This window comes from Camellia sinensis, chromosome 14 (assembly GCF_055761805.1).
Source record: "Camellia sinensis isolate YWXY chromosome 14, ASM5576180v1, whole genome shotgun sequence".
In the NCBI taxonomy this organism is placed as follows: Eukaryota; Viridiplantae; Streptophyta; class Magnoliopsida; order Ericales; family Theaceae; genus Camellia; species Camellia sinensis.
Genome location: NC_138974.1, coordinates 46,534,505 through 46,559,294, shown reverse-complemented (window position 1 = coordinate 46,559,294; position 24,790 = coordinate 46,534,505). Strand labels below are relative to the sequence as shown.

Below are 24,790 nucleotides of genomic sequence, written 5' to 3'. Positions count from 1 at the left end.
CAATTGTGAAATTAAACTAATTTAATTATTAGGTTTCTAAATTAATTTTAAAAAAAAGATTGATGAGAATTGAGAATTAAACAGGAATTAATATTAAAATAAGAAATTAAAATTAGGGTTTGAGATATTGATTTTGAGAAAATTCTAGGACAAAGAATCCGCCACTAGTCACATAAATAGAGTCTTAAAGTCGGAAACTGGTTGCGTAACGGTTTGAACTACCTAATGCTTCACAACTACAAGCTTGAAGCATTGATCAAAAGAATTGTTGTGTTCAACGTGTAGACACGAATTATCTCAAGTAACACAAGTCGTTCGTTCTAAATTAAGGTAGCAACACGACTCGTCTCTCTTAGCATGACTTGTCTCACACTTTGAATACAAACGAAATGAAAATAATTATATAGAAAGCATTCAACAATCACAGAAAGAAGAATACCTTAAGAAAATAATAGAAAATGTATTTAAAAACTTCTAAACAACCATACAACTCATTCAAACCATTACATAATCAAAAACCTAAGAAAGCCTATTTACATGACTGAGGTTGCATCAAAACCATTGAAAATAGAAGTGCAGTTGCTCATGGAGGAGTGGAAAGATTAGGTAGAAGAAGGAACCGCCATGGAAGATCGCCTTCAACCTTGAACTCTCAAACTTTTCTCTCTTTCAAAACCCTAGCCTCTTATTTCTTTAGAAAATTATTTGAACCTTAAAACAACATTTATTTCCTCTTTTTATCCTCTTCCAGCCAAACAGGTGAAATTAGAATTTTGACACGCTTTCTGAGGTCGAGCCGCACGTGTAGTAAATGGGGTCGCATGTGCAGTTTAGTGTAATCTCGTTTTGGCCTCTTTGCTGTCTGCCGCACGTGCAGGAATGAGTGTCGCACGTTCAAAAATTGCTTCTTTTGCCCTTTTCTAGCTTCTTTGGTCCAGATTAATATGATTCAATAAATTATGCTTCAATGTATCACATTATCATTATAATCAACTCAAAATTACAAGTAAAAAGGGTCTAAATGTGTACATTTTGGGCATTATTAGGAGGTCAGCGTAATTTACCCTATAAATTATTAGCTATTAAATGATGTAAAAGTAATTTAAATCATTAGATAATATTCACTATATATATGTCACGATAAATAACACTTACATCTCAGAAGTTTAGAAAAAATATAATTAGCCTCATTTTTGACATAATTACACTAATCTCCACTGAGATTTCAATTCATATATAGTACTTGAGTCTTTTTTCATCAGTAATTCGTAAGCTTTTGTCGATGAAAAATATTGTTGTCATATTTTTTACACTAAAATATACATTTATCATTAGTTATTTATATATCTACCCATAATCCTTATTAGTTTCAATAATTTTAAGAAGGTGAGTATTTACACTATATCTATATATATATATATAATTAACACAACACAAAACTAACTTTTTTCTTTCTCCCATAGAAAATGCAAAAAGCCATTGCAACAATGCGTCTATTCTTCAATTCTTATCACTTTCCTCTCTATCTATCTCACATTGTATATGAGACATCGACCCACCATATACTTAATTAGGCAAATTACACCAGTAGTGCCAATGTTTTACCTCGTGTTATTGTAATTCCTACACTTTCAATTAGTTCAATTTTAACTATTAATTTTAAATTTTATATTAATTTGATCTAATTAATAATACCATTAACATTTTGATAAAAAATTATCACTAAATTGATTGAAGTTAACTCATTGAGTTAAACAAATTTATAATTTTATCTTAAAAAACATGACAATGCCACTTATGTGCATATTTTTCATTAAAAAATACAAACAATTGTAAACAATTGGACTAAATTAAGATAAAATCATAAATTCAAAATTAAAATCAAATAAATTAAAACTATGAAGACTAAAATGACATCAAAACCAAAATACAAGGACTATTAACATAATTTGCCCTACCTAATCACTTTGGTTTATCTATTAAGTCACTGATCAGATTATTGCAAAATATATATATATATATATATTTAATAATTATAATTACATTATTTCATCGTATTTATGTTGTAAGTTACTCTAAAATAATTTTTTTTTTAATCTTTGTTTAAAAAAAATACCAACATAATAAATCTAATTTTTAAATAGATGCCGACCCACAAACAGGAAAAAAGCAGACTCCTATTTCGAACGCCAAATAAAAAAATCCATTATCTGTACCCAAAAAATGTTAAGTAACAACTAACCTTTTCTCATTAACTGAGAAAAATACGATACACTTCCCTTGTTTGGTGATCAGTGATTACGTTGTAGGATACATAACAATAGAAGGGCCAACAGAGTCCAATCGAGCATGTCGTCTACGTAAATTTTCAAGTAGTCATATTACTAATATAACACTCTTTTGATCTCCCACATGCTTACTTAGGAATGTCTACTACAATCACTTCTTTATCATCTATATATGTTTTACTACTTTTGACATGAAATGTCAAAATGTACATTTTGACTGTTTGGTTCAAGGAGTTGATTAGAAAAATGAAGAGCTAAAGGGAAATAAATAAAATAAAAAGAGCAAATAATAATAAGATTCATATTTCAAACTACGTTTGGTTGAGTTGAAAAAAAAAAAAAAAAAAAAAAAAGGCTAAGTGAACCAAAAATCAAAAACTTGAAATTGCATTCCCCCTCCTATTTTTTTTCATGTGATTTTTATTATAACCAAACAAATCTTTTCATTTCTTATCAAATTTTTCAACAAAACACAGTTTAAATAAATTTTTTAGCCAAAATATAAACAAACAAATAAATCAAACACAGGGGGCTTCACTTGCAAGTTGTAATACATATTCCCTATCTTGAAAGTAACAATAAACTTCCGGCCATGTTCACAAGGGCATTTATAATGTATCAAACAACAAATAAACAAACTAAACTACCATATAATATGAAATCCAGACCAGCGCAGAGAAGGAAACGTAATACAAGAAATTTAGCCAAAATTCTTTTATTAGATCGTTATTTGGTAAAAAACCTAATCCAATTTGTTTTACTTCATAAATTTCTTAAACAGAAAATACACAATTGAATAAGGGCAAATAAATTTTTTTTTTCTTGAATAATATTACAAAAGTAACATGTTACTGTGAAACAGAATAACATGTGATTGTCAAACAAAATAACATGTTACTCTTTACATCAATTTCAACGGTAATAATTTTTTTTTTTTTAAAAAAATTTCATAGTCAACATAAACCTTATTTGATAGATCTTAATTAGAATATCTTAAAAATACTAATTTTATTAAAAACCAACTCCTAGATCAAAAGATATGTTATTTTAAAGTTTAATATTTTGATAATAGTAATATGTATTAGATTTTTCAAGGAAAACTTTTTGTACTTATCTTTAATGCATTAAAGTTTTATTACAAAGAAATTTTAACCAAATCTCCCATGTAATAATTCTACTCACGAATAGCATTCAACTTCAAGCCACACTCGAAAGTCTTGTGCAGCTCTTCCATGATGAAAAAGCCACATGAATACGGTCTACCAGCAACATCCAAACAATCTTCGGGTAGCAATGATTTGAAAGCTTCACTGTCGTCGAAGCTTTCTACACCACATTCCGTGTTACTATTTCTTAAACCTGGGGACAGCGAAGATTGCAAAAATCAAAATTGAGCACAAGTAGTCTATTGAATAAAACTCCGTTTACAGATATATATATATATATATATATATTAAATATCTAAAGAGTTGTGTGTATCATATATAAACACTGAATGGGTATTTGCTCCTCACATTTCAAGAGCTCATCATCCCATTTGTCCTCGTCCAAGAACAAAGAAGTGCAATCATCCTGTGCAGCCTTCAAGACAAATATAATAATAATTATAGAAAAGTTACTATTAATTAACATAATAAGAAGCTCGAGACCCCATGTTGCCAAGCAAAATATGCCAGAAAAGTAACACGGATAACTAACCAAAATTTGTATGCCAGTGGGCATTTCGTTTTTGGTCAGTTATCCATAAATAAGTAGATAGGATGATCTAACAAAAAGGATCAAATAAATTTAAACTCACTGTCCCTGTACGATTGCTTTCTTGCTTTCCAAAGAAAATTGCCAGGACCAAGTGCTCAAGTCCAACATCCTTATCACCTGCAATATATGCTCAGGTGTGAGGGAGGGGAGAACATGAATATGCATAAACCTACTTCATCCACCCACCGGACAAATTCAGTTTCCTCAACTGAATCCGAAGCAACATTAAGACGGAACTAGATTTAGGAGAGACCATTTAATGCCTTAAAATTTTCAGAGCAACCAAATTTACCTCCATTTAAAACAAAAAGATTCATAATATTCACCTGCAACATAACTTTATAAAGAGTAAATTCAATGGGATGTTGAGGTCATTACAAAAATAGAGATCTAACCAAGAATGGTAGCCGCACCGCGCGATAACTTGTAAATGCTAAATGAAGAGAGCTTCAAAGGAAATCCACCCAAACAATTTAGCCCCCTGTCATTGAGGATCCTCTCGACACATTCACCAACACTTGAAAGTGAAAGGCCAAACAAAATATGCTTCACACTAATGAAACGTTCACCTTGCATTCTTCTCTCATGATTAGCAATCTTAATCACTTCGGTGAGCTCATCTTACAAGGTCCGAAGCAAACATCTGATAAAGGAAAAATTACAGCTTTCTCAAAGTCCTTCAACTGTTTAAAAAAAAAAAAAAAAAAACAAAACAAAATAAACGACATAATGAAGGAAGACATAAAATAGAAACCACAGAGAGAGCATTGAGAATGGGATTCAAGGCACCACAATTCAATTACGAATTTCATTTACATATTCTTACCAACAAAAATTACATAACCAAACAAAGCAAGATAGAGCTGTTAAACAAAAACCGACTAATTTATAAACAGGTCTGAACTGGTCTTTATATTTCTAAAAACAGCCTAGTGTCCAGGTCTTTTTTTTTTTTCACAAAATAAGTAGTCAATCGTTTAGACATGTGGTTTATTGCTAACAGATTGGTGTGCAGTTCCTGGTTTTCCTCAAAATCGAACCAAACTAATCCATGTACACCCCTAATGCAAGAAGCTAAGAAACTCAATGAACTACCAACAGAATACCCCAGGATGCACCATTAGGCCATATTCTATTGACAAAAGCTACAGTATCTGAAGACGGGCAAAATGAAGAAGGCAGGAAAAAAAATTAATCAAAAGTACAACACAAATATATACGAACCACACTATGAACCGTCCCAAATTAAGGGAATGACCATGTATAACCCCAACTGAGCAAGGCTTGTTCAGTACTACAAATAATTTTTAAAATAATAATAGGAAAAGTTAGGATGTGTGCTCTACACGTGTCGAGTAGTGTCCAACACGGACATGCCACATTCTCAATAGTGTATGTGCAACTTAGGAACTCAAGAGAGGCCATTTCAAATATGGAACCAAAAAAAAAAATTTAAATATAGAAAAATGCGTAAAACAAGCACTTTAATTCATCCATTTTCATGGTCGTTCTGTTGGTAGTTCATCGAAAAAAGATTAATCAAAAGTACACCACAAATATATATGAACCACACTATGAACCATCCCAAATTAAGCGAATGACCATGTATAACCCCAACTGTGTAAAGCTTGTTCAGTACTACAAATAATTTTAAAAATAATAATAGGAAAAGTTAGGATGTGTGTTCTACACGTGTCGAGAAGTGTCCAACACGGACAAGCCACATGCTTAATAGTGTATCTGCAACTTACGAACTAGAGAAAGGACATTTCAAATATGGAACCAAAAAAAAAAAATTAAAAGAGTAAAATGCGTAAAACAAGCACTTTGATTCATCCATTTTCATAAAGTTGCGACATTTCCACACACACACAAGACAAATTAAGGGAAAGGGGGTGGGGGTAAAGACCAGAAAGTGAGTGATACCGCTGATGCTTTCATAGGAGCCAAGTATTCATAGAGCCCAACGATTATGCCATCAGCTAAAACTGAGCACGCAGTTTTAACATCGTCAGAGAGAAACACATCTGATGTCTTTGGTAAATTTTTTTCTAGCTCTTTAATGTTGACGCCCCTCAAAGCCTCTAAAACCAAAGTATCAAGAATACGACAACTTTTCTCATGTGTCAACTCCAAGGTAAGCTGCGTTTTACAATCTTCCTGGTTTCAATGGACAAACATATCAGACATGATTGAAATTGATCACTTGAATTTTAAAAGTTGAACACTTAAATTTTAAGAAAGTGAAAATAATATAGAACCTTTAAAAAAATCTGATAAATAAACCAAAGTGAAACAGAAAAATGAGCTCCAACTACTAAATTAACAAACAATTGAGTGTTGAGAACACATCATGCTGAAGCAGCAACACATGTCAGCAGAATTACAGATATGGGCAGAACCAGATTTCATACAATAAAACATAAAGTACTAATTATGATGTTAAATTTAGCACGAACTCTTTTGAATGTCAAAAAAAAATGACTCTAAAAGAAAAGGACAAACAATAATGACAAATTTGTACGAGTTCAGCAGAGAAGTCAAGAACTTAAAAACTTCTGAGTTCGTACCTTTAGAGGCTTGTCATAATTCCTAAACACCTCCAATGCACTTGCTATGTCTTCAGGGCTGATATCATCCAACTACATCCACAAAATTAACAATCAACTTAGCACAATTCAGTAAATTATCTTTGAAAATAAGTTAATAGAACAATGTAAAATAATCCTATCTAGAATAATTGGACAAGATTATCGCATATACACTGAAGAAAATTATACCTCGGGATCAAAAATAGGAAAAATCCATGGACGATGAACCTATAACGAAAAGTATGAACAAAAAATTAAACTTCCTCAAAAAAAATTATATCTAAAAAATAAATAGACAAACAAAGAAAGATAGGAAAAACTAATAAAGAAAGCCATACAGGCAGTCATGACACTCTAAGGGTAACAGTGGCACTACCAAGGTAATTACGACAAAGACAAGACAACTGCCACAAAAATTATCTTCGTCCACAAAGGGTGAAACAATTCCCAATTTCAGTCTCAATTCTTAGGTAGTCAGCTGATGCAATCCACAAGTAGAGCAAGAAAAAGCCATGTTCAAGAAGTGGCAATATTTGGAAATTGCCATGGTTTCAAGCTACAAACGTCATTAAAATCTTATTTTAGTTTTTAGACTGGGTATTTTGATAATTTTCATATTTGCTATCATGGCGGGTCAACTTATTTAATAAGTTTTTATTTATGTTTTTTATTTGGTCTTAGAGTATGAAGCACAGACAGCTCTCCTCTCCGAGGGCTCACCAGTGTTAGACACGTGTCGGACATGGACATACGTCGGACACGAGGTGAACACGTGTCCGACATGCAGCAGAGAGGGCCTTTTTTTATATATTTTTTTGCATCCGGACACGTTCGGGGGGTCAATTTCATAATTTATGAAACTTGTGTTGTGGCCAATTTGTAAAACAACAAAAACAGAGTAATATTTACCCTAAATCGACAGAGAAGAAGAGAGAGAGAGACCAAAAGAGAAAGACAGAGACCAAAAGAGAAAGAGAGAAGACCTGGTCCATTTTCGGTGGTCGCTCGTCTTCGCTTGTCGTCGTCGGCTGTTATCTAAGGTACGACTTCACTGCTTCATTCTTCATCTTTCTTCTTCGTTCTTCTTCTTCTGCGATCTTCTTCTTCTCCAATCTTCTCTCTGTCTCAGTCGCCGTCTCTCTGTCTCTCTCGCAGTCACTCTTATCCTCTGCGGTGAACATTTGTTTTGTTTTTTCTTTCTTTTATTTTTTTCTTTCTTTCTTTTATATGGTCTATGTGGGAGTGTACATCTGTCTGAATGTCCCTCTCTTGTATTTTTTTTTTTTCTAATTTCATTTTATTTTTCTTTTCTCTTTGTGCCTCTGTTATTTGAGTGTATAACTTTTTTTTGTGTTATTTATGAATGATATATATGATGTTAAATCAATTAAATGTTTATTTTTTTATAATTTTAATAGTGTTATTTTGTATTTTTTTTATTACCTTTCAATGATTCTTTTATAATTTTATGACATAATAAATAAATTTAATTATATATATTGAACGTGTCCCAGCATGTCGGGTCCCTCATTTTTTGAAAATTTGTGTGTCCGTGTGTCTGTGTCCGTGCTACATAGGTCTAGATAGGTTTCGGAAGTTAAAGTTTCAGTCGTTTTTATTTTTAGTTCTAGTTTGTTTAGGAAGTCTTCTAATTTTATATAAAGTCATGTAATAATTTTGATTCAATAGAGTTTATATTTTAGAGAATTTTAATAACTTTAAAGCTTTCTTATGAATTTTGAGATGCAATCAAACCTTGAGAGTGATGCATAAGGCCTTAAGGAGTAATTCCTAGAAACTATCTTCTTCTTCTCTTTCTTTCTCTCACTTATTTTCTGCACTTTGACAGACCAAATACTGTTCATGGGTACTGTTCACAGACCCTAAAACAGCCCCCAAACAGTCACAAAATCTCATCTTTTAGGATGCTTAAACTCTTACCCATTTATTACCAAAAACAAACCTTCTCCTCTATATTCTTATTGCAATTTCAGCCATAACACCTGATTAAAGTCAGCCCCAAAGCTCACTGTTGTTGCTATCCCTACTTGTCCTCCATCTAAACTGGTAATTACACTTTGCCCCCTGAAGTTCGAATGCTTACCCTATAAGGTTTTTCTTTTTCACTTTGGCCCTTCGCGTTTCAAAATTTTCACAATTTATTCCTGAAGCTACCTTCCGTCCAAATTTAGACAGAAATTGTCTCGTGGCACCACATATACAAAAGTTAGATACAAAATATCAAACCCAAAACCCCACCCCACCCAACCTTCCAAACCCACAACTCCTCACTAAATAGCCTCCCACCATCTCCCCCTTTGCGTCTGAACCCTCCACCACCCAACCTCTATCTCTCCCTTCTGTCCACAACCTCCTACAACATTAAAATCAAGGCTGACACCACCAAATCTACAGCCATAGCAATCACCATGAACACCACACACTGCCCTAAACTCCATCCTCCTCTCTGCTTCAAACTTGCAGTGACGAACAGCAATATCGGCGGCAAACTCTGAGATCGAGACCTACAGCTCTCTCCTCCTCTCTGTCTCAAACTTGCAGTGACGAACAGCGAGATCGGCGACAAAGTCTGAGATCGAGACCTGCAACCACAGCTCTCTTGTTAAATGTGATTTTGAGCTTTTTGTGATCTGGGGTTACTAGAAATATAGGTTGGAGGCAATGGAGTGGCATCATGGTTGGGCAAGATGGAGTGGCAAAAAAGATGGAAGGAGGGTAGAAATTAGGGGCAGTGGAGGGAGTTGTGGAGATTGGGGGAGGTGATGAAGACTGGGGCAAGAAGATTTAGAGGAAAATGGTGGAAGTTGGGGCGGTGGAGGAGGACAAGGGGAGGGGTTGGAGGCTGAAGAACAGAGAGAGAGAGAGAGATATGGCAAATGACATTATGGGAGGTGGAGTAAGGAATGGTGGCGGTGGAAGCAAGGGTGGTTGGGGGGCCATTTGGAGAAAGATCAAGTCAGGGTGATGGAGATGGGTGGTGGAGGTAGAGAGTTTGGGCTAGGGTTCGGTTTGCAGTACTCAGAGAGAGAGAGAGAAAGAGAGAGGTTAACAGTATGAACAAAAAATTCAACTTCCTCAAAATAAATAGACAAAGAAAGAAAGGGAAAAAAAATGAAGAGTCATACAGCCAGTCGTGACACTCTTATGCTGTGTTTAGTTGGGAGATTTAGAGAAGGATTTGGAAAAGAAAAGGAAAAAAGTATGTAAAATTATGTAAAATATAGGCATGTTTTATTCACATTTCACCTACCTTTTTCGTTTTTCTTTCTAAATCCCTCTCCAAATCTTCCAACCAAACAATGCACTACCAAGGTAATTACAACACAGAAAACTGCCACAAAAAATATCTTGTCCACAAAGGGGGAAACAATTCCCAACGTCTCAATTCTTAGGTCATTGGCACATGCGTGCGGTCAAAAAAACACGCATTGCTAGATATTCCAAGTTGTGTGGACAGCAGGTGAATACTAAACTCCAACTCCAACAACATACCTACTTCCAACTACATTTTTCGGTTTTCACGGCCAGAGCAGGGGTTGCCAGCCCAACTCTGGCAGTTTCAAACTACTTCAGTGGACGCTGGACATCAAAATAGTTCAGAAAAAATTTACAAAACACAGGTCATCTTTCTTCTCATATCAAGCATATTTCTCGTTCTTCAATTAATTTTTCCAGAGAAACTAATCCAACCAAACTACAGGATAGCAAAATTACATCAAATGCTACCTAAGACCAAATTCCCAATTTGTTTGTATCTAAAGGCCGTCCAAACCAAACACACCTCAAGAAAATTTATAATAATTTGATGGGATATTTATCTAGTTTTCATAAAGTAGGGGAGATACTGCAAAATATTAAATCCAAACAACACATTAAAAATTGACATGACAACAGCTATCACACTTCAAAAATATCTTTAAATTCAATCAACCAACAAAATGAATTACCAGGATAGACGTTCAAGAATACATTTATGTCACAACCTAGAAAACAAAATAAAATAAAAATTACCATGGAAAATTCTTCTTCGGCACTAGTTTGATATTGCTGCAAAGAGACAATTATTCAAAAGAGAAACATAAAAACTAACAATTATTATGCAAGAAAGCATTTATTTCACAACCTAGAAAACAAAATAAAATAAAAATTACCATGAAAAATTCTTCATCGTCACTACTTTGATGTTGCTGCATAAAGACAATTATTTAAAAAAGAAACATACAAACTAACAATTATTATTCAAGAAAGCATTTATTTCACAACCTAGAAAACAAAATAAAATAAAAATTACCATGAAAAATTCTTCATCGGCACTACTTTGATATTGCTGCATAAAGACAATTATTCAAATGAGAAAAATACAAACTAACAATTATTAAAGCCAGAGCAATTGCTAGGAATGAGGAAGAAAGTTTCTTACCTGTATTCTGACACAAAGATCATGTTCCCTTAGTGTAGAAAATTGATCAACTTTCACCTTCTCCTCAGCAACAGCTACAAGAGGATCACATTTACACTGCACATGGACAAAGGAGTTTTGACATCTGAGAAAAAGAGAATAGGTAAACAATCAGAAAAGAAAAAAAATTCTTGTATATACAAATTCTTACAGATTCAAGTTTTGCACAGAATTCTGAAAACTCATCCTCAACCACTCTCCAATTATATATTCTCTCAAAATCTTCCTGGAATAAGAAAGCAAATGAAAATGAGAGCAATGGCATCTACATCTACGTTCCTCAACAATTAACCCTATAAATGCCGGTGTAAATTGAAACATATTATGAGAAACACCACAGCTATAGCACAAAATACAAAAATTATGTCAATAAATATATCAGAAGAAGATACATGTCCATCAATAATGACACAAGACAGAAGTGACACATTTACAAGAGCAAAATCACATACTGGCAACCGCCAATGTATATCATTTTATACATTCAATGCAAGTGAGCTAGGAAAGAGACCTTCCAAACCATAGAAAACCATGCAACAAAGACATTCATAATATTATATTATAATGTACCATCACAACAAAAATGCCAACGATAACAAGAAAAAGATTCAAATATAAAAAAGATAAGGTGCACATCTTGAAATGATCAAGAACATGTCAGCAGCAAGAAAAGAAAATAAGGCCAAGTTTGGGAAGACTAAAAAAGTGCACTTTTTGTCTTTTTGGACTAAAAATTTGAGGTTGAAAATATGGATGTTTGGGTTAACTTTTTGACTTTTTATTGAAAAATGTGTAATAAAAAATTGTAAAAATTGATTTGTAGGGAAAAATTTGAATTGGGAGTTGTGCAGCCGTAATTTTTGACTTTTGGTGAATAGTGTTAACTTTTTAACTTTTTGAGTAACTTTTTGACTTTTTGGCTTTTTTAAAAGTACCTAAACTTGGCCTAAACATGGTGATTATTAGAGCAACAAATGATACACATCCAACAATGACCCAAGGTGTCAAAATCTAAAGAGAACTAATGTACATACAACGTGGCTCACATAGCACATCAAGAGAAGAAAAAAAAAAAAAAAAAAGAAGAAATTTAAGCTTGATTTGCAAAGTTCTTAATTTATTGAACTAAGAAACACTTTGTTAATGTAAATTGTAAATTGTGTAAATTACCACACCACCAACTCCACCTACCATCTCCACTACCACCCACCACCTCCACTACCATCCACTACCACCACTCACCTACCTCACCTACTCCCAAATCCTCTCCTATATAATAGCTTGTAATATACAAAATATACACAACAATCTTGTAATACATCAATCAATAATAATACATCAATTTATTTTACATGGTATCAGAGCTATAAGATTTAGGCCTATATTCCTTTCTTTCCGGCGGGCAGCCGGCCGGCAACCATGCCCTCGCTGCCCGCTGGAGTTTTTCCACACCCCGCCGGACAAACCCAAATTTTCCTAATTTCTTCCTCAATGACAGATTCTTTCACAACACTTCTATTCTTCTCTGCTTCTTTCACAACAAGTACAACCCATCACTGGATCCACCAGATCTCGTCCTCCATCTTTTGTCTGTGCCACCTCTCCATGGAAGGATTCGAATTTGATGCACCACCGCCTCTGCGCCATCATCGGCACAATGTCTCAGGAGCTCAAAGACCAACCGCTCCCTCTCACTCCCGTCGCTTACTTCGGCGCCCCTTGCTCCTCCCTCGACCGCCTCTCTGCCGAGGCTGAGCCGCCCAGTCACGTCGTCACAGATCTCCTCCTGATCTTCAACACACCACCCCCACCCGATCCATTCCTCCTCCACCTGCTACTGTTACTCCTTCACAGCCAATTAGCCCGGCCCGAACCAACTCATCGACTCCGGCCTCCAAAGTCCCGTTCCCGCTCGAGCACGCCTTTGGGGACTCCGACTTCTCCGCCGCCGGCATCTTCGCCGCCACCACCGTCATCTCCGCTGCTGATGGCATCTTTGCCGCAGGAGCCTCGCCGCTGCTGATGGCTTTGCTACCGTCGAAGACTCCAGTTCGTCCTTGTCTGTCGACAACTCGCTTGATGGAATCATCTCTCTTCTGGATCTGCAGTTGATGAGCGTGGAGATCTCATTTTCAAAACTACTGGCTTCTTGTGATTCAACCTTATTCAGATCTCAGGATGTCAATCCTTCTTTATCGAACACTGTGGGTGTCTCGCTAGCAGGAGAACCGTGAAAATAAGAGCTATTGATCTGCAGCAAGTGGTGCTCCGAACGGCTGCCTCTGAGCATTCTGAATAGTTGGTTTCAAGCATTTGTCCTTCAGCTATGGCTACTAATTCTGGATTTTGCTGTCGTCGCTCTCTTCTTGGAACTTCCAAACTTCCGCTAATGGTCACAACGGTATCAACCAGCTGGGCCTTTTTGGGAGGAGGAGCAGTGTAGCCAGCTTCGAATTTCTGTAAACAAATTTCACAAGTGGTATTGCCCTTTTCATTACACCACCTTTGTATGCAATCTCTGTGCGCACACTTGACAGTTCCAGAACAAGCACAAGGAGCTTCCAAGCTTTTTGAGAGAGCGAATAGTGGGAATAAACAACAGTGTTGATAGTAGAGAGAGAGAGGACACACACTTCACACCTTTAAGCACACCCAGCTGTAGCACACTCTTTCACACTATTATAATATATTATCATACACCCAACACACCACTCACACATACACAGTTGAGAGAGAGAGAGAGAGCAACACTTTTTTATTTTACTACTTTCTTTATTTATTTATTTATTATTATTTTTTTTATCTTAAAAAAAAAAAAAAAAAAAAAAAAAAAAAATCATGTCTCCCACCAAAACAATTACTTTCCGACCCACCAACACACATGCTTTCCTCCTTAATATATTATTCTTCTTATTATTATTATTTTTATTATTAAAAAAATAAATAAATAAAATATATATATATATATATACCGAACACCATTGCCGATTTCAAATATATTATTTCTTTCTTTATTTTTCTTTCACATTATTTTTTTTTTCAAATTTCATTCATACCATATAGCTTTGCACCGAGGAGGCGACTTAGGGAGTGCGCCATGAGCGACTTATACATGATACTGTGTGCTACATCGGTCCGACATAACCCCATAAACTGTCTGCTACAACGGTCCGACATGACCCCATAAACTGTCTGCTACATCGGTCTGACACGACCATACCGTGTCTCCTATCCTGTTTTATGCTACAACGGTCCGACATGACCCCGTAAACTGTCTGCTACAACGGTCCGACATGACCCCATAAACTGTCTGCTACATCGGTCTGACACGACCATACCGTGTCTCCTATCCTGTTTTATTTTTCAGTTTATTTTTCTGTTTTGTGACTCTCTCCAAACTCAAGTTGGCTAGTGCCTATCCTCCTTGAGTTTGAGGGGGGCTGTTAATGTAAATTGTAAATTGTGTAAATTACCACACCACCAACTCCACCTACCATCTCCACTACCACCCACCACCTCCACTACCATCCACTATCACCACTCACCTACCTCACCTACTCCCAAATCCTCTCCTATATAATAGCTTGTAATATACAAAATATACACAACAATCTTGTAATACATCAATCAATAATAATACATCAATTTATTTTACACACTTGTGTGAGAATCAAGTAGCAGTCAGTCAACTAATTCAACTACAAAACTCACCTTTTAAAAAGTACAGCAATATCGACGCACAAAATAAATAAATAAAAGGATAAGATGAACACTAAAGCAATTGTGAGGGTTTTATGATTCAAAGAATCCCTAATTCATCAAAACAAAAAGTACACCAATGTGTAAGATGAACACTGCTTGAGCAAAAATGATTTGAGATTTAAAATCCTTGCATTAGTCAATTAACAATGCACACAACACAACAACTTGGTTGTCCATATAAGCCTCACAGAGCTCTAGTGAGGCCATTCCTAACCCACCATAGTAGCACGAAAGAGAAACACATAACTACTTCACTATTTTCATTCAGCACACATCAAGTTAAAATGACTCATGAAATCTGAATTCCTATCAGCACTCATTCGCAATCAGGCTCAGCCATATCTATGTAGTGAAATTTAGACCTAGTCATCTAAATCCGATTTGACAAACATATAATAATCACCATCAAATTCATAAGTTGTTCAGACAAAACAAAATAGAAATCTAATGTACCTACATCAAATGTTGAACAGAACATCAAATAAATTTTTTAGTTACATGAGACTGAAGCAAATATTAAAACACAAAAACTTGATGAAAGCTCTCCGAGACTACTACCAAAAACAATATCCACAAATAATTGGCCACGTGCACATTAAGGCAGAATTTAGAAATTACCATATCAAAAACACTCAAGACGAACTTGGCAATACTACTAAACACACTTTCTCAAACAATCTTGTAAGCCTTGTCTGAAATTAGATTCTCGAAAGAACGGAAACCAACATAACCCATCACTCTGTCGGTTAATACTGCAATAGCCTTACCAATCTTGATGTATTGTCCTTCTTCGATTGGCCCACACCATGAGTCATCATGGACTGCCTAAAAATATAAATTTGGTAAAATTCAGGGATTGAAGGGCAATGCACAATAAGTGAAGTAAAAACGAAAAAAAGGTTAAATATACCTTCAGGTAAACTACAAGCAATATCATTCCTTATTTTTATACTTCAAATTCCACACCTACCAATGCAGGTTTTACTGTTGGACAAAAGGGACTAACGGCAAACTGACTCAACATCAGTTGACATCCTTTAGTACAAATTAACTATTATTGTGTTAATCTTTAATGGAAACTCAGCACAAATCACCCAAGAATACAAGTTTTGGCGAAAGCTAGTGTGCTTAATCAACTATGCCCATTTGCCCTTCTGCAAAGGCAATTTCTGAGAATGGATCATGAAAATTATGCTGGCTTCAATAATCAATCTAGTGTTTAGATAGCGTTGTCCAAAGTGCAGTCAGTTATCAAAAGTGATTATCAACCTAGATGGGAGTACTGCAAACTGCAGTGAAAGTAATAATAATTGAATTACTTTATGACAATACATACACACACGCCAAGAGACATCATGATTTAGCATTTCGTAATGTCGAGATGAAAAAAAAGAGTAAGAAATGAAACCATAATATGCTCCACGATCATACATTAAACAGAAAATAAGTTTCTTATTCATCAATATTTCATAATATGCCCCCATAATCACACAATCACTAGACAATGAAGTTTCTTATCAAAATAAAATTTAAAGAAAAAAGAATAAGTTTAATGTTCCTTGAATAGAATAGAATTCAAAATAAATTTAAAAATTCCATTACCACCTCTGTCTCTCAACCTACGTTACTTGGATCATTATGCTACATACAATGGGAACTAAAACAAGAACATAACACACCACATGCACTAAAATGTGATACAACAGGCGTAGACTTGTATAAATTACAATATTAGAAGTTAAGGTACTTCTAGAGCGATTTACTTTCAACAATTAGGGATGGCAAAATTACCCGACTTGATTATATTTGTTCCAGCCCAATTTTAATTTTAAAAAATTGGGAGAGCATTGATAAGGCAGGGTGAAGTATAGAGGTAGGTAGATAAAAATTGTCAAAGTTAGGGTAAAGTATGAAATCATATCGTTAAAATAGTTGAGTTTAAAGTCAAGAATTCGAGCGCGAAACCCCAAAAATCCCGACTAGTTTCCATCGCTATCAACGATTAGATATACAATAAAAAATATTATATGTTTTTCAATTTATCATGAAAAAACCCCTTTTTATTAGCATTATCAACATTTTTTCCTTCAAAAACTTCGACACTTCTAAGACTAGTTCATTATATTTATATTTTCCACTAAGGAAACTGAAGGAAAAAAATTTTGAATCGCTTTGGATCGATAATTTATTGCTTTGGAACAAAAGTGTACCATATTTCAAAACGTGCATCCAAAATGTATTACCGTTTCTCATAACACTTGGCAAAGGCTATATTTCTTCTTAGGCTTGTCCTTCCTAAAATGCTTTAGTAGTAATTAGAAAAGTCAGAAACACCTTGAATCAAAAAGCTAAAAAAATCAAGAACACACACTGATGAAATAAACAACTAATTTACAGACCAACTCCAACAAATGGTTGTCCTCTTCCTTTACCTGATTAGTATGACACAAGCAAGAAACCTTTCGGATGACTTTGCCTCTTCCTTCAGGCTCCAATGTTTGCCTAGCCTTCCTTTTTCCAAGATGAGTCTCATATTCTTCAAGTGTCATCACCTAAAAAAGAGACAGCAAAAGAGAGGGGGATTTAAGATCAAATTCTCACACAGGCAAGTATATTCAGCATTCTACAATGAGTGAGCCAATACCCTTGTGTTGTCTTCTTTTTTTGGAACTCTTACAGCATAATAATCTCGAGTATCTACTTGGCAAGCCATATTTCGTTTAGACACAATTAGAGCAGCTTCCCTGTTTAAGAATGAGTAATCAAATATAGGTGAAGAAGAATGATAATTTGTTATCCAAAAAGAAAAAAAAGGCATTGAGGTGCTTACAAAAAGATGCACCATAATTATAAACAAGATTTTAGATGCATCTACATTACCAAGGAGTAAGGACTCTCAAGAAGTCAATTCCCTTGGTCTGAATCATGATGGGCCAATTTTGTTGGTTTGAAGCTATATATGTACATTCCTTTATCGACAAAACAAATAGATAAGCCAACACATCCATGAACGAGAAAGGATGAAGTTAAAATTTCAAGGTACTAGTTCAGTAGGAAGTTGTTTCCCTAAGAACTACTAAAGCATTAACGATGAGCATATATAGGAAACTAATTAGGTAAAATAACTCGGGAAAACTGGGAACGTAAACAAATATTGTTTTAAGACATGAAGCAACAAGGTAAGGACTACAAAGACGCACCATCCAACTTAATTTCCCATCATTCACATATACCACACTACGCTTATCAAAAGAAAATATGGTATACAATACATTAGACTAAAAAAGATGTACAATTAATTGTATCTAAATAGCCTAAACATCTTAAAGATAAGGTAGTAACAATTACGAGAATTGGAGGCAGAACATAATCATGTTAATTAAACTTGTAATTGGAGAAAGTATAATTACTGTGATTAGCACCTATGAATCCCACATAGGATTGGAGGAACATATTAAAAACAAAATTTTGGGATTAACTAGATGAGTTAATGCAACAAATATCTATTTTATAAAAAATAAAAATAATTATGTGGATATTTCGACCATTATGTAAAAAAAGATAAGCAAGAGTACAAGAGAGTACATAATGGACATGGTTTTGGGAACTAAAAACAAGGCCACAAACTTACATTTCTCACTAACATTTTGTTCTTATAGTAAACAATACCTTCTTGAGAGAGAGAGAGATAGTAAAAATACACTTCAATCACTTTTTAAAATGTGTTAAATAAGAGTAAAATAGATTTTTTCTTGCAAGAAAAACATGTTGCTTAATACGTAAAGGTTGCAAGTTTATACCCGGAGAGAGTTCAATGTCACAACACAAGCTAACAATACTAGATATATAAAGCAACTATCAAAACCAGGAAAGGAAAAAACACTCTATTCATGCACAAAAGTGATATGAATATGATCATTGTCAATAGAAATGTCTAAGGAAGGAGAAGACCTAAATTGACATGTAGTTTGTGGTAGTAAAAAATTATATGAATTATTTAATTTAACTTAACACAACTCTTGATAGAGCAAAATGGCCAAAAGAATCATGTGGCGAACCCTATTTGATGAGAACACAAGGCTTATTTGGTTTGGTTCGATCATCCATAGTGGGTGCTCAAATTAAACCCCCTACTATTACTAAGGCCTCGTTTGGCAAGAGGCTATTTTAGCCAATTAGCCAAAAAGTTACTAAATTAGCCAAAAAGCCAACAACCCATACCAAAAAGTCAAAGATTCTCTTTTCTCTCTACTTTTTGCACATCTTTTCGTAATTAGCCAAAAAATCATCCCAAACATACAAGTTTTTTTAACCTACCTTTTTAGCCAAATAGCCAAAAAGTTACTAAATTAACCTGTTCCCAAACGAGGCCTAAATTTATATTTAAACACAACAAATTAAGTGAGGCCTTCATAGACCGAAAATCCCTCAACCATTGAATGAATTATGAACCACCAAAAAACTAGTCAAATGAAGCATCTCTCTAAAACAGCAACAGACCGTCCTACTACCAAACTCATGATCTAAGGATCAACCATTCACTCAGGCAACTTCAATAATAAAAAAAAAACGGAGGTACATTGTGAATTGTGTTCTCTGCCAGTGGAGCACAACGAATAGTAGTGCTTACTCGTTATTAGGTAGAAGAAACAAAACAAATTATAGATTGTGCCATGTAATGCAAAAGAAAATCAACCTTTTCCATAAAATAAGGATTAGCAAAAAGGGGGAAGAGGAGTAGAAGCAAGAGAGAATAAAAAAATAAAAATACACCAACTATAGTATGGAGAGAGAAATGAAAACAGGATTTCAATCTAAAATCAATATTAGTTACAATTTTAGCAATTGTCATTAATAATTACTATTAATAAATACTAGTCACTTTGTTAGTCCAAAATTTCATTTTTGGATGTCCCAACCACACAATACACATGTCCACTTTGAAAAGTCAATGCATACAAGTTTTATTTTGCCAAGGAATATATTTAAAGTAAGAAATAAAGGGGCAACGATGGGAAACCACACTTACGAATTTGAATTTGAATTTGAATTTGAGCATATTAATTGCTTTTGTTTGGGACAGGGGAGCATATAACAATTCATGGTAGCGTAAAAGATGCATGCATTATATCAAATTTATCATTATCCGGAAGGTAAGATACCAATTTTGATAACCTCAACACAAATCAACCATGAACAAATTTATTCATTCAGTAAAAAAAGTAAAGGCAACTGAAACTTGTATGTGATAAACAAGAAGAGTAATTACTAAAACTCACCATCCATCCCAAACAAAACTGACATCCTTCCTTTGATACCGAATGCCATTATCATCATCATTGTAAAAATATATGTATTATATGTGTATATTGATGTCTTGTATTACAAATCAGAGTGACATTATATAGGAGAGGGTTTGGGTAGTAGGTGTAGTGTAGTGGAGGTGGTAGGTGAAGTGGGTGCTAGTGGAGATGGTAGGTGGAGGAGTAAATTGGTAAATTCTAACAGCCCCCCGCAAACTCAAGGAGGATAGGAACTAACCAACTTGAGTTTGGAGAGAGTTACAAAACAAGAAAATACATAAAAATAAAAAAAAAGATAGGAGACACTGTATGGTCGTGTCAGACCGTTGGTGAAGACACTGAAAGGCGGTGTCATAACGTGGTAGAGGACACTGGATGGTGGTGTCATAACGATGTAGAGGACACTGTATGGTGGTGTCATAACGTTGTAGAGGACACTGGATGGTGGTGTCATAACGTTGTAGAGGACACTGTATGCTAACCGGAATCAATGTCGGGACAGTTTATGGGGTCTTGTCGGACCGTTGAAAATGCTAACCGGAATCAATGTCGGGACAGTTTATGGGGTCATGTCGGACCGTTGGAGATGCTAACCGGAATCAAATGTCGGGACAGTTTATAGGGTCATGTCGGACCGTTGAAAAAGGCTAACCGGAATCAAATGTCGGGACAGTTTATGGGGTCTTGTCGGACCGTTGGAGAAAGTTGCACCCTCAAAAGGTGTGCCCAATTTTGTCAAAAGGCGTGCCATCAAAAGGCGTGCCCAATTCATCAAAAGACGTGCCGGACATGATGGCGAGGCACGTGGGCGCCTTGGCTTGCGCGCCCGTGTTGTCGGCTGGTGGGAAGAGGCGCGCGATGCGCGTGGCTGCCTCGGCTATAAGACAGAGGCTGAGGCTGAGGCAAAAAACCTGCGAGAGAAATTCTGAGAGAGATTTTGGAGAGAGATTCTGTAACACTCTGTTTTCTGAGAGAGAGTGCTGAGAGAGATACTGTGTAACACTCTGGTGCCTAGAAAATGGCTTCATCGTCTTCCCGCGGGCTGCTCACCCTCTTTCCCGACCTCAACGAGGCAACGAGAGAGAGAACTGGTGCGGTGGCACTGGAAACTCAACCAAGCGCCCCGGAGTTTGCTCCGTTGAACTTTCCGATGCGGGCTGTGGAGCAAAGAATGGCAGGGCAGTCAGATGTTGAAGCCAATCAATATACACTGAAGTCATGTGTGGAAACCATGACTGCGGTTACAAATTTGTCGAACCGGCTGCAGAGTAGAACAAATGAGGTGCAGCATTTGAACGGCCAACTGGCGCTGCTCCAACGCATGTATAAGGATGCGCGAGCAGAGATAAGCGTGCTAAGGGCAGAAAACAAGGAGCTGAAGCGGAAGGCCACCGTGATGTTCCGATTTGGAGGTCCGCCATATGCTGCAGTGGAGGAGTATGGGGGAGTGAACGTGCTCGGCGGCGTGGAAAACACGGAGGCAGGATGCGTTGGAGCAGAGATAAGCGTGCTAAGGGCAGAAAACAAGGAGCTGAAGCGGAAGGCCACCGTGATGTTCCGATTTGGAGGTCCGCCATATGCTGCAGTGGAGGAGTATGGGGGAGTGAACGTGCTCGGCGGCGTGGAAAACACGGAGGCAGCACCGTCAAGGACCGCCCAGGACGGAGGCAAGAAGAAAAGACCGGCGGCAGAGTAGAGAAGAAAAATCCCACTGTTCCGATTGGTGTTGGTTTTGGTTTTTTTTTTTTTTTTTTTTTTTTTTTTTTTTGGTGTAAAATTGTGATCGGGGTTGATCCCGGAGATGAATAAAATATGGTTGGTGTGCAAAGTTATATGGGATGAATGGAATTGGAAAAAGATTAAAAATAATGTGAAAGAAAAATAAAGAAAAGAAATAATAAAAATATATGTGAAATAAAAAATGAAAGATGGGGAAATAAGGAAAGTGATTTGGAGAAAATAAATAAAAATAATAGAGATTGAAATCAAACGGAGGAGAGATGATGTTTTTTTTTTTTTATTTTATTTATGTTATTTAATATATAATAAAAAGATATATATATATATATATATACAAAATAAAGGAAGTGGGGAACAAGGGAGTGCACCAATTAATTTTGGGCGGTGGATGCAAAGTGGGGTGATTAAAAAAAGAATGGTGGGTTGGAAAGTGGAAAAGTGTTTTAAATAAAGAAATAAAATAGGGTAGTGAGTGCAGAGTGGAAAATGATTTTGTTTTTTTTTTTTTTTTTTTTTTTTTTTTTGGTTGCTTTAAGTGAAAGAGCTTGGGGCATGTGGGGTGATTATGAGAGAGGTACCCTCCATGGGAATACGTCTGGGACCAGCATCTACTGTGAATCCATCACTCCAGAAAAGGATATTGCGCTCCCTGTTCCAGGTAAACTGCTGGAGCTTGACGACGGGGGAAGGTTCTCAAGAGGTCCTTCGACAGAGCCATCCGTAGACGGACGATGCAGATCGGCGAGAGGACGATGCAGATCGGGAGCGGGAAGGGGAGGCGGAAGAAGGCGGGGATTGCGACGGAGGGACGGTGGCGACGACAGCTTCTTCCGGCGGAGGATGTGAATCCATCATTCCAGCAGGTGTCTTTGCAGAGCTTTTCAGTTTAGAACCGCTTTTTCCAGGTACATCAGAGAGAGAGAGGCAGATCAGCAGAGTGAGTCCCAGAAAGAACAAACTAGGATGGGGAGAGCTCCTTGTTGTGAGAAGATGGGACTGAAGAAAGGGCCATGGACAGCTGAAGAAGATCAACTTTTGATCGCTTTCAACACGGCCATGGAAACTGGCGTGCTCTTCCTAAGCAAGCTGGCCTATTGAGATGTGAAAAAAGTTGCAGACTGAGGTGGACCAACTACTTGAGACCAGACATTAAGAGAGGGCGAGAGGACGACTACCAAAGTTGCAACTCCGAAGAAGATGAGGAGGATGCTGAAAATCATACAGAGGATTGCTCCACACCACACCACCGGGTTGGTCCGGCGAGGCTGCCGCCGGATAATCGGTTGCTCTATCACTTTTCTTGTGCTGACATGTGGAATTTCTGGTGCTAAAGTAATCTGTTGTTTCATGGGTTTTGGTATAACAATTTGGTTGAGACGAGTGGACGTGGTGGTTTGGTTTGGGGCTAGAGTATTCGGCGGAGCTGGGGTGGTGAGGTTGTCTGTGTGTTTTCCGAGAGGAAGAGAAGAGAGAGAGCTAGTGTATGCATGTATCTGTGTGTCATCAGGGAGTGATGGCAACAGTGAGGTGCCGAGAGGGAGAGGGAGGTTTGAATTGGTTGAGATCCGGCGGGCGGTCAAGGCAAGGTTGCCGCCCGCCGAAAGGCGAAGAAGACCAAGATCTTTAACCTTGCTCTGATACCATGTAAAAATATATGTATTATTAATTGATGTGTATATTGATGTCTTGTATTACAAATCAGAGTGACATTATATAGGAGAGGGTTTGGGTAGTAGGTGTAGTGTAGTGGAGGTGGTAGGTGAAGTGGGTGCTAGTGGAGATGGTAGGTGGAGGAGTAAATTGGTAAATTCTAACAATCATAATAGCTATAGCAACCGTAAGCCATCGGAATTGCAGTAGAATCACTAATTCAGCCAGCCCACAATGCATAAGAAGCATGAATTGCTATGGAAAAATTAAACAAAAACGCCAATAAAACAACATAATGATACGAAGACAAGTGCAGATAAAGCTTACTCTGAGCTACGATAATCACCCAAGTTCTCACCCTCGCTACCAGAAACAATACAAGCACTACTATTGATCAAGGTGTTTTCCTCCATCACTGCCTTGTATTTCAATCTTCGATTCGATTGAACCTCTTTTATTTCGTGATATTCCTCGTCTCTGAGACACCACACCACACAGCCAAACCATTACATCGTGAAAAAACAATTAAAATCAAACTAATTATTACATTCCATCAAATAACAAAACAATCAATCAAAACATAATAACAATAATAAATAACATTCAGGAAGATGTGAGAAAGAAAACTAGGCATCGCAAACATCAACATTCTGACCTAACGAACAAAACTTTGTTGCCCCGACCGACCCTGGTGAAAGAGAAATCCTCTAGTCTAGGGTTCGTCTATTAAATCTGACTAGTGGTGTTCAGGTTCGGTTTTTGATGATTTGTGGATCGGTTTGGATCCCCTGCATGTATGCAGTTTAAAGACATTTCAATCTGCAACTGACAAAGTAGGTGTTGCGGTTTGTGCGTATACGGTACGGTTCATGCAGTTTATGTATTGGATTTCTTTTTTGGGTCAAATTTGACCCCCACTAAAATAATTTATCTTTTTATCTTTTTATCTTTTTTCTATCACATCACCTCTCTATTTTTTTGCACATCTTTTTTAAAAAAAATAAAAATGCACTTATTTAGGTCATTCCAAACAACCCCTTAATTTCGAGATTTAATATAATTTAAGATTGATTTTAATTTCAAAAATAATTAATAGATTCAATTTTCCCTCAATGAAGTAGTAGATTCAACTTCCTATAATGTTTATAGAACAAACAAAAGCAAAAATATTCAAAAATAATGTTCTCTACAACATTTCTTTTATATCATGAAACAATA

The 24,790-nt window shown here is 36.1% G+C and overlaps 2 protein-coding genes across 8 annotated transcripts; both read right to left on the bottom strand.

Annotated features, from left to right (window-relative positions):
• Positions 1–2,790: 2,790 nt before the first annotated feature.
• LOC114315781 (uncharacterized) lies at positions 2,791–4,653 on the bottom strand. Its single transcript, XM_082904416.1, has 4 exons — positions 4,442–4,653; positions 4,087–4,163; positions 3,803–3,869; positions 2,791–3,647 (listed from the first exon to the last, which is right to left on the bottom strand). Exons 1-4 carry the CDS (start codon positions 4,620–4,622, stop codon positions 3,463–3,465), a joined length of 510 nt encoding a protein of 169 aa, XP_082760542.1. The 5' UTR covers positions 4,623–4,653; the 3' UTR covers positions 2,791–3,462.
• Positions 4,288–24,434, bottom strand: LOC114300298 (uncharacterized). Of its 7 annotated transcripts, none has more exons than XM_082904408.1 (16): positions 24,228–24,434; positions 23,900–24,049; positions 23,744–23,787; positions 20,159–20,219; positions 17,524–17,623; positions 17,312–17,431; positions 15,647–15,700; positions 11,269–11,343; positions 11,079–11,174; positions 10,950–10,985; positions 10,810–10,845; positions 10,670–10,705; positions 6,827–6,865; positions 6,617–6,688; positions 5,973–6,206; positions 4,288–4,729 (listed from the first exon to the last, which is right to left on the bottom strand). In XM_082904408.1, exons 2-16 carry the CDS (start codon positions 23,983–23,985, stop codon positions 4,649–4,651), a joined length of 1,170 nt encoding a protein of 389 aa, XP_082760534.1. In that variant the 5' UTR covers positions 23,986–24,049; positions 24,228–24,434; the 3' UTR covers positions 4,288–4,648. The 7 variants fall into 7 exon arrangements, with proteins under 7 accessions (XP_082760534.1, XP_082760536.1, XP_082760535.1 ...); XM_082904410.1 differs by having other exon boundaries at positions 4,288–4,689; XM_082904409.1 differs by lacking the exon at positions 10,810–10,845.
• Positions 24,435–24,790: the final 356 nt, after the last annotated feature.